We start from the raw sequence: 14,162 nt of genomic DNA, 5'->3' as shown, positions 1-14,162 counted from the left end.
TGTAACAGATGTGACTGTTTCCTTACAGAAAATTCATTTCAAAAATGGCTTTTGTCACATTTTTACATTTATTTGACTTTTGGCAGAGAAGAGTGATGGGCAAATAAGCAGAAAGCAGGGTATAACCTACAATGAACCCCAAGTTAGGAATATAAACACGTGTTATGTACAGTTGTGAACAAACGTTTACATACATTTGTAAAGACTGTTTATGTCATGGCAGTCTCGTGTTTCCAATGACTCCTGTAAATCTGAATTTTCTATGGTGGAAAAATTGAAACCCATGATTCTTTGTCACAAAAAACAGTCATGCATTTTGGTTCTTTCATAGGTATATTATAGGTCTTCTGGATATATGACAACAGTTTGTGGGTCAAAAATACACACAGAGCAACTAAAATATCGGGTTTGGCGGTTTAGAAAGCTGTGCTAGTCACATTGTCTTTGTGGCATGGATTTTTAATTTATTGTGAATGTCAGTGATTGACTACATCTGCAGACTTCTCAGAGACATTTTAAATGCAGCCAATCTGATACACTCATTAGACACAGCCACAAACAGTCAATTGGAAAGTCTGCAGAGCTCTACAAAGATCTGAAAATGCACATCATTGACTTGGAGCCAATTTAAAGCAGCTACAGATTCCAAAATCATCTGTGCAAACAATTATTTGTAAGTCTAAAATGCATGATACAGGTGACCTCCTTGATCAGGAAGAAAACACAAACTATCACCTGCTGCTGAGAGACAACTGACCAAGAGTTAACTAGAAATTATTGAAAAGCAGGTCTGCAATTAAATAGAAGCTGCTGGAACACAGGTGTTTGTGACCACAGTCCATTGTGGTTCACATCAAAATGGGCTAACAGGCTGCCATGTAAGAAAGAAGCCATTCCTCTTAACGCAGCCCCTTAAGGCTTGACAGAAGATTGCTGCTGGTCACCGAAAAGCCTTTTGGAGGAAAGTTGTATGATCAGATTAAATTCAGCTCTTTGTCCACAATAACCAGAAATGGAGGACAGAGTGTGAGGTCTTTAATTACAAGAATACCAAACACACTGTCAAGCACAGTGGAGGCAGTATGAAGCTGCCAGTGGAACTGTTGATCGGCACAAAGTAAGTGTAATATTTAAAAAGGAGGATTACCTCCACATTCTTCAGGAAAATGTAAAATCATCAGCCAGAAGGTTTGGTTTTGGACACAGCTGGATGTTCCAATAAGACAATGACCCCAAATACCAGAATGGTCTACCCAAAGTGCCGATTTAAATCCCATCAAGCATCTGTGGACTATGATGAACAAACCTGTCTGTCAGAATGCTAACAAATTTAGTTAAAAGACACCATTCTGTCAACATGAGTGGTCAAAGATACAACAAGAAAACCGCTCAGAGAGCGCATTATTCCACCAAGGTTGCTCATTCCCCCATACGGCATTGTCAGAAATGCAGCATGTTTTTGTAGAAATGCAGCATTATTTATGAGTTATTGATAATCAGAAATCCCGGCAACATAGAATGTGGCCATTTAATATAGATGTACCCACAAACAAAATGGACTCGCGCTGAGCACAGGCATGTGTTCTGCGTGTGCACGTTATGTACGGATAACGAATCGCATGACATAAATATGTAGCGCTCAGCAGGAATGGATGGGACTCGGAAACACCCCCACAATTTACTCAACTGTTCCTTGTATCATTTCTGACCGATAAGTCCTGATAAGTCAGCAGCGGTGGATCTGTAGTAGGATCACAATCATGTGATTGTCAGCAGGCTGCTGATGTAGCATTCACTTATTGTCATCGCTAAAGTCAGTCCCTCCAGGAATTCACGATGTTGCGATTGCGCGAATTCACGCGAAATCAACCAATCTCTGCAAATTTTGAACGGCATTGCAATTTTGTCCAATCACCGCAACTTTCCCACAATTTTGGCCCGCCTCCCATGAGTTCCACCAATCATAGCAGCTTCTAGCGTAAACGTAATGCACGTACGTCACTGAATTCACTTCCTTGTTTATGGTTTGAAGATGCAGACATGTGCGATACTAATGTCTCTCATTTACCAACAAATATTACTGCTGAAGACCGTGATAAACAATTAATTCACTAATGTTCTTCACCAAAGCGGAGCTAAACTGTTTTACAACCGTGCAATATTGTGGTGGAATACAAAAATCAATTGACACACACCTTTTTTTAAACATGAAACATATTAGAACGGCTGAAATGAGCGAACAGACCAGACAAATCACCATGATGGAAACTGTTACATCCAGATCCGTTAGAGCATTGAAAGAATGAAGGTAAATTAGATTAATTATTCCACCAAAGAACACGGCGGAGTTATGTGACGATCAGCGTGTGTGAATCATTCCTCTGTTGCCAACATTACTCAAAACGGACTCAGGGATTTGAATGAAATTTTCAGGGTTGGTCAGAAATGACACAAGGACCAAATGATTAGACTTCGGCAGTGATGCGGCTTAAAGTTTGGATCCACGGATTTGTTAGGGATTCATAGTGGGACGGCGTCTGATAGCAGCACTGTAACCATGGCAAGAAGTGAACGCTACCTCAGTGGCCTGCTGACGATGCCATGATTGTGATCCTACAACAAATCTACCACAGTGGACGTATCGGAAATGACACAATGAACAACTGATAAATTGTGGGGGTGTTTCTGAGTCCCATCAATTCCCGTCACCCGCTACATATTTAGGTCACGTCATATTAAACTAATATCTGGCTGCTGCTAATGTCCCACCATGGTGTGCCAGCTATGTAGAAATGGGTTGTAACGTTAAATAATTAATTTCGGAATAAATATTGTCAATTACAGTGTTGAAAGATGCTCTACAAGCTGAAAAAACGCAGCTTTTTAGCAATTGTCACTGTCTCCCGCAATTTCATTACAACAAATAAGCTTAAAACTTCGCAACTTTTATCGCAATTTCTTAGAAAAGCTGCTGTGAATTCAGGCATTTTCGGCTGCAACAATCACGAAAAATCCCACAGAGGGACTGTATAGTGGTGCCGTGCTGCTTTCTCACAATCAGACATGAATCTTTAACAAATCCGTGGATCCAGACTACAAGCTGCATCACTGCCAAAATCTAATCAAATTGTGGTTCTTGTGTCATTTCTGACCTTCCCTGAAAATTTCCTCCAAATCCGTTATTTTGTTTTTGAATAATGTTGCTCACAGAAAGATAGATAATCACACACATAACTCCGCCGTAACTTCTTGACGGAGTAACTAGAAGCTTGTCAGAGGCTTGTGTATGGCTAATAAAAACACCAAGATGAGGTCAAAATGGCAAAGGGGATCTTTGTATATTTTTATCCCAACAGATTGTTTCATAATTCCAAAAGACAAGCAATAAATTCATGAAAGATCCAAAATTCAGGATTGATTTTTGTGACACAGATGCATGTGTTTCAAAGATTAAATCATAGAAACTTTGAGTTATAGGAGTCATTGGAAACCTAAGACATAATATTCACAAGAGTATGGAAAGTTTTGTTCACGACTGTTCCTCTGCCATTATGAGGAGGGGCTTTAATGATTCAAACTTTTTTTCTAAATTGTTTAGAATTTCCAAAGAGAAAACTAGATGTCCAAGTTCAAGCTGGAAAAACTGTGAGCGGCCTTACCTCAATGAGGACGAGCACACTGGCGATGAAGATGAAGATCAAATTGAATGCCAAGAGTTCCAGCAAAGACAGCGAAAGACAGCCCTTGTCAGTGCACTTCTCTACAGCTGGAGGCATTCAGATAAAGTAGAATAACTTTAAAATTGTTCAGAGAACACCTAGGCACTTAATCCGATTCCACCTTAGGGGTAGAATAAGTCAGGTGGTCCAAAACCCAGCACTTTTTTAGCACTGACAAAGTTAAAAAAAGGGGGGGGGGGGGTTGGCACTTCTTCTGCAACTTGATGGCAACACCTTTGACCAATCACACTTGAAGCACTTTTTGCACTTACTAAAGGTTTTTCCTTATGTCTGAATTCTTGCTTGTGTTGTACGTCGCTTTGGACAAAAGCGTCTGCTCAATGAAATTGTCGAATTGTAGAATAACCACGTACACAAGCAAGGCAGCAAAGTCTGCTTCTATTGTTGTCAGAGTTATATTACAGTAGAAATATAATGGCATTAACACACAATGATACTGTTACTGTAGCAACTACGAACTGCTTTTTTTAAAGCAAAATTTCACAAGTTTACTGTCTGAACATTCTGTAATATAGAATCATCACAGTTTGGAATGAACGAGAAAAGTTTAAAAAAAATCCCTCACAACAGCAAGCTCTTGGAGTCAGTTGGTATTATTGTTAGACTTATTTTTAACAAGTCAAAACACTTCTCAAAAGTGAATTTTGTAAAGAAACTTACTTTGGACAGCTATTAGTGTTCTCTTACATTGAGTGTAAGTCAGGATTGCATGTGATGCTGCACGATCAACATCAGGACCTGTGTTACATGGGTCCTTCAGACACCTTGCAGGGAGCATTCCAAGAAAACTGCAGACTTTCAGCTTTAATTTGAGGGTATTTACATCAAAATCAGGTGAACGGTGTAGGAATTTCAACACATTTTACATGTGTCCTCCATCTAAATTGTCCAAAAGTAATTGGACAATTGGTTGCTCAGCTGGCCAGGTGTGTGTTATTCACTCATTAGTGTATTCACAAGGAGCAGACAAAAGGTCTAGAGTTCATTTCAAATGTGGAATCTGCACCAATATAAAGTCTAAAGAGCACCACTATCAGTGAAACAAGCCATCATTAGGCTGAAAACTCAAAACAAACCCATCAGAGAGATAGCAAAAACATTTGCTGTGGCCAAATCTACTGCTTGCAGTTGCTCCATTCTTAAAAAAAAAAGAAAAGAAAGAAGCACTGGTGAACTCAGCAACGCCAAAAGACTTGGAAGACCGTGGAAAACCAGAAAAACCCCTTCCCAACAGCTGGTCAGATCAAGAACACTCTCCAGGAGGTAAAAGTCAACAATTAAGAGACGATTTCACCAGAATGAATACAGAGGGTTCACCACAAGGTATAAACCGTTGGTGAGCCTCAAAAACAGGAAGGCCAGATTAGAGTTCGCAAAAAAGCATCATGAAAAGCCTATGCAGTTCTGAAAAAACATACTATGAACAGATGAGACAAAGATCAACTTGTACCAGAATGACGGGAAGAGTATGGAGAAGTAAAGGAACTGCTCGACATCCAAAGTAGACCACTTCATCAGTGAAGCATGGTGGTGGCCGTGGCATGGCATGGGCATGGGCATGTACGGTTACCAATGGAACTGGTTCTCCTATATTTATTGATGATGTGACTGCTGACAAAAGCAGAGGGATGAATTCTAAAGTGTTTCTAGCCATATTATCTGCTCACATTCAGCCAAATGCTTCAGAATTCATTGGACAGTGATTCACGGTGCAGATGGACAATAACTTGAAGCATAGTATGAATGCAACCAAAGAGTTTTTTAGGTACATATCCTGGATCCTTTTTGACCAGCACTCTTAATCTGTAGATCCAGATCAAAAGAAATCCTGGGCAATATTTAACCAAACAAGACCCAGTCATTGACCCTTGACCTGGGGCCAAGTGTGTGTCACACACAGACTGTCACACACACCCTGAAACTGGAAACTCATACCACACTCGGATCAAACGACATAAGGTAATTATTCCATATTCCTGAACTCAGTCCTTTCTGCATGGATTTGTCCAAAAGTCTACGCCAACAGAAGAGAGTCAGAGGACTTTTCCTATAATCACTGATGTAACAGTATTTATCTAGTAGTCTGTATGTTTATGAAGCTAATGCAAAAATGATTACTAGTTTAAGGTAGTCCATTAATGTTTAGTCTCATTTTCATCATCTGACTGCGAAGAGAATAATCCAATAGTGTATTGTTTCACTGCAATGCGGTAAGTAAAGTCCATCCATTCTCTATACACTATCCTCACTAGGGTCGTGGGGGGGCTGGAGCCTATCTCAGCTGACTCGGGCAAAGGCAGGGGACACCCTGGACAGGTCGCCAGCCTGTTGCAGGGCTACATATACAGACAAACAATCGCACTCTTATTCACACCTACAGGCAATTTAGAATAATCAATTAACCTCAGCATATTTTTGGACTGTGGGAGGAAGCCGGAGTGCCTGGAGAAAACTCACACATGCACAGGGAGAACATGCAAACTCCATGCAGAAAGATCCCAGGCCGGGATTTGAACCGGGATCTTCTTGCTGCAAGGAAACAGTGCTAACCACTAGTCCACTGTGCAGCCCCTGCGGTAAGTAAAGTGACCTATGGAGTTAATCAATGCCTCTCCCCAAGTGTGAAAAAAACACTTGTTAGATTCTTTCTTGGGTGATAAACATGTAAAAAAAAATCTCCTTGATATGATGTCACTGGAACACATCATTGACTTAGCTCATTGACTGGTGCAAGGCTTTCCACATGTTAATACCAACCCTTTCAGCAGGCCAATCTGACATTTTACAGACTCACTTGTCAGACTCATTGCTGCAACATCACGACATGTAAGTTAACTTCCATATATTTTTAACCAGACCTCTGTTTCAAAATTCTCTCTCCTTGCACAACCGGATTCCTCTAAATTAAAAAATACCATCTAAATTACTGTCTGTTTCAAGTGATGATCTGCTTATCCATTTATCTCAGCACCTGTTATGTTGTATGCTTGTTTCCTTTGAGGTAATTTCATTTTATTTGACTGCATTTTAATTATTATTAGTTGTATTGTTATTTAGTTTCTATTAATGCATACCTGCATATATAAAGTTTACTGTTGCCAGCTATTGTTCACATTTCTACCTATAAATTAGCACACATTTATGTTACATAGTTTTTATAAAGTCCCAGATTTGTTCCTAAACACTATACACATCAGAAAATAAGTGGCGAAACATGAGAAGGGACTATCTCATATTTGGTTTCAAGATCTTTGGAGAATACCAGAAATTATGGCTTGATGATTCACTGGAGCCTTAACTGGACTTAGCATGACTCTTCCCTATAACACTATAATATCACTAAAACTACAACACATTAGCATTAGGGGTTCTTCACTCCAAAGGGATTTACTACACTTGTGACATCCTACAGTTTGCTATACTGTAGTTGCTCGATTTTCATCACACATTGACAGAAATTTGGGTGTTCAGGAAATTATAAATAAACTAGACTATTAGTTGGAACCATTGATAAGCTGTTATTAGCTTGGATTTATTTTTTTTGCTATTGAATTATATTATTATTGTGTATTGTTTAATCTTGTGTGAATGTACCGTGGCTCTCTCTGGCACTGTGGGGTATTTCTACTTATTTACTTTATTTTTTTGCTGTGACAAACTCTGTAAAGGTGGAAAAAACTAAGCTAATGTATACTACATTGTGTGATTTTAAAAGTGTGCCAAATACAGTGGTCACTGAATGTATACACCTTACTGTCCTTGCAAAGTCATATGAAGCAATAACATGATGGAGAAAAAGCTAAAATTTCAAGAAAGAAGTTGATTATTACACAATGAGCATAAAATCATCATTTCATACAATACTTTGAATGATTACATAATTTTATTCCTGAAATTTTAAATCTTTAAAGTTGTAGAGTTATGTGTATTCTTTCAGTTGTCAGACTTATTGCTAAATAATGACAGCATCTTAAAATAGAGGAGTTATGTGGATCATGAAACACTGGCATGCAAGTCAACTTTTTATATTAGGAAATCGGCGAAACCATGTTAAAGGATACAATCCCCAACCAGAGTAAATTTGATATTGGTGAAGAGGCGTACAAAGAAATCCACAAACAGCCCCACCTGATGGAGAAGTGAAGTTAGTATTGTTTGTTAATTTGCAGCATTTTGAGATCTAGCAAACCAAAATATTCATAATGCACCTACCAGACCCACTGTCATCCCAATAGCAAACACCATTATCCACCGTACAGCCTCATATTTTTTGGCTTTCTATTGGCAGATAGAAAATGCACAGAAAAAATAAACATTACACATAACATCTAAAAATGAGAATTAATATAGACCTTCTACCAAAGGATTCAACAATTTAAAAAAGCAATACATACTGATAGCCCTCCTTTATGCTATTGTTAGTGTTATCCAAATTAAAATTAAGATATTATCAGTAGCACCATGCAAATTCCCAACTAGTAATAGCACATGCAAAACAAAAACCATGCATCTGTTACAGTTTTCCTTTTCAGGTAGGTCTGATAAATCCCATGTGCATGCTCTGTATATTTGTTATCCACACCTGAGCAAAAGACACATTTGTCTCACCTTGTTGTCCATCCCCTCCAGAACCTCCACATAGGGCTCACTAATGCAGCGGTCATAATCCAAGCTCTGTAAAAGCCCAAACAAACGCTGTAACTATGACCTGGGTCAGACATCTAATGGCTCTGTACCAAAGGCAACATAACCCACCAACACTGACTGAAGACTGTTCTCCTAATGACAGTTTTTCACAGGACTCTCACCTCATAGTCTTTCCTAGGTAGAATCTCATTCTCTTCATCTCGGATTTCCCCAAGGATTGTCTGGAAAACACAAGAGAAGCTCTAAATACAGTGTAGAGTAAAGGAATGCAGACTCATCCCCACATAGCAGTGACATTTTACCAGAAATTAAGCCTGTTTGAAACAGCAAGCCCATGTGAAAGTCATGCAATTCACAGAAAATGTTTGATTCAATCTTTGATGTAGTCTTAAGATTCTTGAATATTAAGAACGCACCAGACTCTATTCACTGGAAATCACACAAGGAACAAATGACTAAACTGTAGGGTGTTTCTGAGTCCCACTAATTCCTGCCAGCCGCTACATGTTTAAGTCGCACAATGTAGCAAACCCCAACCACACATGTTAAGTTCAGCCGTCAGCCTTATTTTGAACACAAATTTACCTTTCTGTCCTTCACTCATTTCTTCACTGTAACAGCTTGTCTCCATTCTAGCTAGGTGCTTCTAAGTTTATACACATCCTTTGCTAGACAGCAACAGCGTGGAACCGTTTTCTTTCATCTTTAAGTGAAATGTCGGACTTTTCGGCAACATCTTCATCATGTCAAGAAACTGCCTCTTAGATAAACATTTCCTGTGCTGCTGGAATGGTGACGAAACAAAAGCCTGCAACATTAAAAATGCGTCTTCAAAATAAAAGCATGGAGGGAACGGTTATTTTAACATTAGCAAAACACAGGCTTGCCAAAAGTGATGAACTGATCAACACACTTTTATAAGAGTAACTCACACATAATTCGGTGTCCATACATAACGTGCACATGCATAACACACGCCTGTGCTCAGTGGAAGGTAATTTTTTATTAAAGACTTCATCCGTCGGAAATGATAGGTCAAATGAGCAGCCCTGGAGGAGTACTGCAGTCTCTGAGTGCAAAGAGCCCAGCAATAATGTAAAGTTAATGTAAGCGGACCTTCATCATAAGTTTAAAGCCTTGGTTCTCAACAATGGAGTATAATGGCCGTAGATCTGCTGCTATGAAAACACCAGTGGACTTGGTTATTGCTTTAGCCCGTTCTGAATTGCTAGGCAGGGATTGATGAAATGATGTTGGGAGCATCATTTGTACAGTTCGTTGTTTTTTCCTAGCAGCGGGGATAGTTACGCTTGGATGGTGCTTTTTCAAATGTGTGTCTAAGTTTGACGTGTTGCTGGATGCATAGTTGAGGATCGCTTCACAGTGTCGGCATACGGCTTTCATCTTGCCCACTTGTTTTTCCTCCTTTTCCGTACTTCACTAGGAAACTGAAGTGATCCCAAACGGGTGACTTTAATGATGCCAGAGTGTCTTCCAGCTCTAGCTTCTTCTCGTTGTTGCTAGCATTAGCCATGAAGCGTGGGCAGGAGAATAATGATCCGTCACATCCTGTGGTTCACTGGAAACTCCTACTTGTTTTTAGTTCTGCAATACTGTGCAACTGTGTGAGCCAGAGAAGGTCCACCGCAACTTTGGGCACTACGAAGTTTTAGGTTTCGCAATTAAAACAATTCTGTACATTGGCCATTCTTAATAGTCTTAAAATTTTTGTACCACGGTACACCTCTGTACCAAACTGAAAGGGCCTATACCGATTGTTTCGGTACGAATACGTGTACCGTTACACCCCTATCCAGCAGTAAGGACTCACTCGTGACTGGATTTTCCAGATGCATCCATCCATCCACCCATCCACTATCTATACATCATTTAATCCTCATTAGGGTCGTGGAGCATTTTTTTTTGGACTGTGCGAGGAAGCCAGAGTACCTGGAGAAAACTCAGGCATGCACAGGGAGAACATGCAAACTCCATGCAAGGAGATCCTGGGAAAGCGGGGATGCGAACTGGGCACCTTCTAGATGCAAGGCTAAAGTGAGCTGAGCTCTGTCCAGATACACTATACTGAAATCACTTTGAGACACATTCACTGACCTCAGATAATCTTTATTTCACTAACTGTGGGACTTCTAGGACCTGGCAGTCCCTGTGTTGCCCTCGATGTGTCACTTTAGAGGGGATGACTACTTAAACAACCACTTATTTTACATTTTGTATTTGAAATTATTTCACATAACTTTGTGGAAACATGTTTTTATTTCAACATGTAAAAACACTTTGGAATATTTTTTGTCAGAAAAGCCTAATTATATTGACCAGGATGCAATGCCGAAAAACAACAAAAAGAAAAAACTTCCAGGTGCAGTGAATATTAACTGCTCAAAAAAAATTAAAGGAACACTTTTTAATCCAAGTATTGCATCAAATCAGTGAAACGTGGGATACTGATCTGGTCAAGTAAGTAACTGAGGGGCTTTTTAAACAGTTTCAGCTGCTTTGGTGTTCATAAAATTAACAACAGATGCACTAGAGGGGTAACAATGAGACAACCCCCAAAACAGAAATGAGTTTACAGGTGAAGGCCACGGACATTTTTTTTCCTTCCTAATATTGTCTGACTGTTTTTTCACTAGTTTTGCATTTGGCTAGAGTAAGTGTCACTTCTGGTAGCATGAGGCGATACCTGGACCCTACAGAGGTTCCACAGACAGTCCAACTCCTCCAGGATGGCACATCAATGTGTGCCATTGCCAGAAGGTTTGCTGTGTCTCCCAGCACAGTCTCAAGTACATGGAGGAGAGTCCAGGAGACAGGCAGTTAGTCTGGGAGAGCTTCACAGGGCTGTCGAAGGTCCTCAACCGATCAGCAGGACAGATATCTGCTCCTTTGTACAAGGAACAGGATGAGCACTGCAATAGCTCTACAAACTGACCTCCAGCAGACCACTGGTGTGAATGTCTCTGATCAAACAATCAGAAAGAGACTTAATGAGAGTGGTCTGAGGGCCCAGCGTCCTCTAGTGCCTGCTGTGCTCGCTGACTGGCACTGTGGAGCTCGGCTGGCAACACAGGAATTTGCAAGTCCACCACTGGTGCCCTGTGCTTTTCACAGATGAGAGCAGGTTCACCCTGAGTGCATGTGACAGACATGAAAGGGTCTGGAGAAGCTGTGGAGAACGTTATGCTACCTGTAACATTGTTCAGCATGACTGGTTTGGTGGTGGGTCAGTGATGGTGTGGGGAGGCATATCCATGGAGGGACGCACAGACCTCTACAGGCTGGACAATGGCATTCTGACTGCCTTTAGGTATCAGGATGAAATCCTTTGACCCATTGTCAGACCCTACATTGGTGCAGTGGTCCTGGATTCCTTCTGGTGCACGACAATGCCCAGTCTTATGTGGTAAGAGAACTCATGCAGTTCCTGGAGGATGAAGGAACTGATACCATTAGCTGGCCCCCAACACCATCAGGTTGCTCCTCAGACTGTCCAGGAGCTCAGCGATGCCCTGGTCCAGTTCTGGGAGGAGATACCCCAGGACACCATCTGTCGTCTCATTCAGAGCTTGTCCCGGCATCGTCAGTCATGCATACAAGCACATGGAGGCCATACAAACTACTGAATACCATTTTGAGTTGCTGCCAAGGAATTTCAGAAAGATGGTCTAGCCTGCCACATCAGTTTTTCAGTTTGATTTTGGGGTGTCTTGAATTTAGCCCTCCTGGGGGGGTCGATAATTTTCATTCCCATCAAACAATGTGGCACTTTTCATTCCTAACACATTATCCAGTCCATATCAATGCTAATATCCAGTTTGTTTTTTCCCTGTATTGAAATATGATGTATTTTCAAAGTGTTCCTTTAATTCTTTTGAGAAGTGTATTTTTAGGCACCATAATCTATACTCAATTAGATGGAAGAAAATGTGGACAGCTGTGCAATGAAAAGCTGTTGGTTCTGAGTACCGGATGCTTATTTGCATGTAAACATGCATGCCTAGTTCATTACGGGATTCTGCTAAGCAATAAGATGTCAAAGTTTGACCAATGAGCTTTATTGCCTTAAGCGTAAAGAAAAACACCAAGCATTATACCTGTTAGGCGAATTCCACTGTAAAGAGTGCTATTAGTGGCAAGTGTTTGGTTGTACATTGAATAGATTCAAAGTAATCATGTCTTGCTTTCAAAAAATTCAAGGCAACAGAACACAGTGAGTGAGCAGCAGGGTGGAGCAGGCAAGCCAGGCTTCAGCGATGAAGCAGGCTCAGGAGAAATGCCTCTGTCTGGGAAACCAAATGTGACCATAAAATAGTCCAAAAATGCCTGCTTTACCCAGTTATTCCGTCTTTCCTTACCAGTTCCTCCGGTGTCCGAGTCTCCCGTTCTCTGCAGCAACATTGGCAACAAAAACAGTTTCCACAACACGCCATCTTCGTTGTTGTGTCATGCTGCCTTCAAGGCCCACGGTGAAACGGTCAAGCCATTTTACAATGGAAAGATTCAAACCGCCGGATGAATATCAAAACTCATTTTTAGTTGGAACATCGGAAAAAATAACTTGCAGCAAATAAGAAGCCAAAAATGTATTTGTGTTCTAAAATTCGGTCTCAAAATGTACTTAGAAGTTTACGGCTAAACGCAACTTGGATATTTCGTATGACAAGTAAAAGCAGCAAACCATGTCTCACGTGACAACAAAGGCAAACGGGTGTTGTAAACGTCAGAACTCCGTGTAATTTACGCACGAGGTTATTATTCTGAAATAAGCATTATATAAACTCTGTAAATTCACGTATGTGTAGCTAATGAAGAGTTACTTCATAGAAATGTGTGGTGCTACGAGGAGAGCCATTTAATTAGCCACAAACTGGTTGTACAGTTGTGCAATTGTGATCTCATTGAATACAGAGACAGCTGGTGGTGCTGTATGTGTGGAAACCGCAATCTGCTGAATGGCAACTTTTAAATTGTCAACACGTACTTTTGTTGACATTAGACATTTTTGTGATCTATCGGGTTGCCAACGTAACAAAACTAAACTACTAAGCAGGAAAGTCATGTTATCTCGCGATTTTTCGCATTTGTTGCCAGTTGACAATAACAACCACCAAATGTATACTATATCGTAATAGGACAGGGACTTAAACACAGCTATAAGAGATATGGGAATTAATCAAAAGAAGGGGTGAGATTAAGAGAAACACAACAACCCCAATGTTGAAAGTAACAACAAAACAGTGGCCAGCCAAAGAAGAACTTCTGGCACAAACATTGCTAAAGGTTCATAGTTCAATAAATGCCCTCAGATGCCTTCTCTTTTACAAGTTTCTGCTACATATCCATCAATAAAATGTAATAAACTATCAAAGGCTTAATTGGCTCAGCTTACACATCAGTGATACAATTTTTAATACATGTTTTATTTGTTGTGTGCTAACCCTGCTCTAATCACAGTGACAGGGTTGCAAATTCATGTTAATGTTAGCTTTTTCTCAGGAGTAGAAGTTAGATACTTAGCTAGCTGTTACTGCTGACCAAGAGGATAAACATACTTGTGTGAAAATAAAGAAATGAGTAAAAAGAATTTATCTTTTTCTGATAATATGCATAACAGGGTTGCATGAGTAGTTTGAAACATTCAATCAAGGCTGACAATGTTATGAAAATATGAAACTTAGAAGAGAGGACATACCTTTGCTCTACCCATTCTTTTGGAAAACTGTTTGATGATGTCAGTTTAGCATATCATGTGAT

The 14,162-nt window shown here is 40.1% G+C and overlaps 1 protein-coding gene across 1 annotated transcript in view; it reads right to left on the bottom strand.

Moving 5' to 3' along the window:
* Positions 1 to 12,907, bottom strand: part of clcn6 (chloride channel 6) — a 43,601-nt gene extending 30,694 nt beyond the window's left edge. Inside the window, exons 1-6 of the mRNA XM_022216936.2 lie at positions 12,764 to 12,907; positions 8,549 to 8,608; positions 8,349 to 8,414; positions 7,953 to 8,018; positions 7,802 to 7,868; positions 3,660 to 3,766 (exon numbers count right to left, since the gene is read on the bottom strand). Coding sequence (XP_022072628.1) covers positions 3,660 to 3,766; positions 7,802 to 7,868; positions 7,953 to 8,018; positions 8,349 to 8,414; positions 8,549 to 8,608; positions 12,764 to 12,838 — 441 coding nt within the window. The 5' untranslated portion in view covers positions 12,839 to 12,907. The remainder of the gene's footprint in view (positions 1 to 3,659; positions 3,767 to 7,801; positions 7,869 to 7,952; positions 8,019 to 8,348; positions 8,415 to 8,548; positions 8,609 to 12,763) is intronic.
* Positions 12,908 to 14,162: the final 1,255 nt, after the last annotated feature.

The sequence above is a fragment of the Acanthochromis polyacanthus genome, chromosome 6 (genome assembly GCF_021347895.1).
Source record: "Acanthochromis polyacanthus isolate Apoly-LR-REF ecotype Palm Island chromosome 6, KAUST_Apoly_ChrSc, whole genome shotgun sequence".
Taxonomy (NCBI): domain Eukaryota; kingdom Metazoa; phylum Chordata; class Actinopteri; family Pomacentridae; genus Acanthochromis; species Acanthochromis polyacanthus.
Note: the sequence above shows the minus strand (reverse complement) of the source record. Positions and strands in the feature narration are given on the sequence as shown.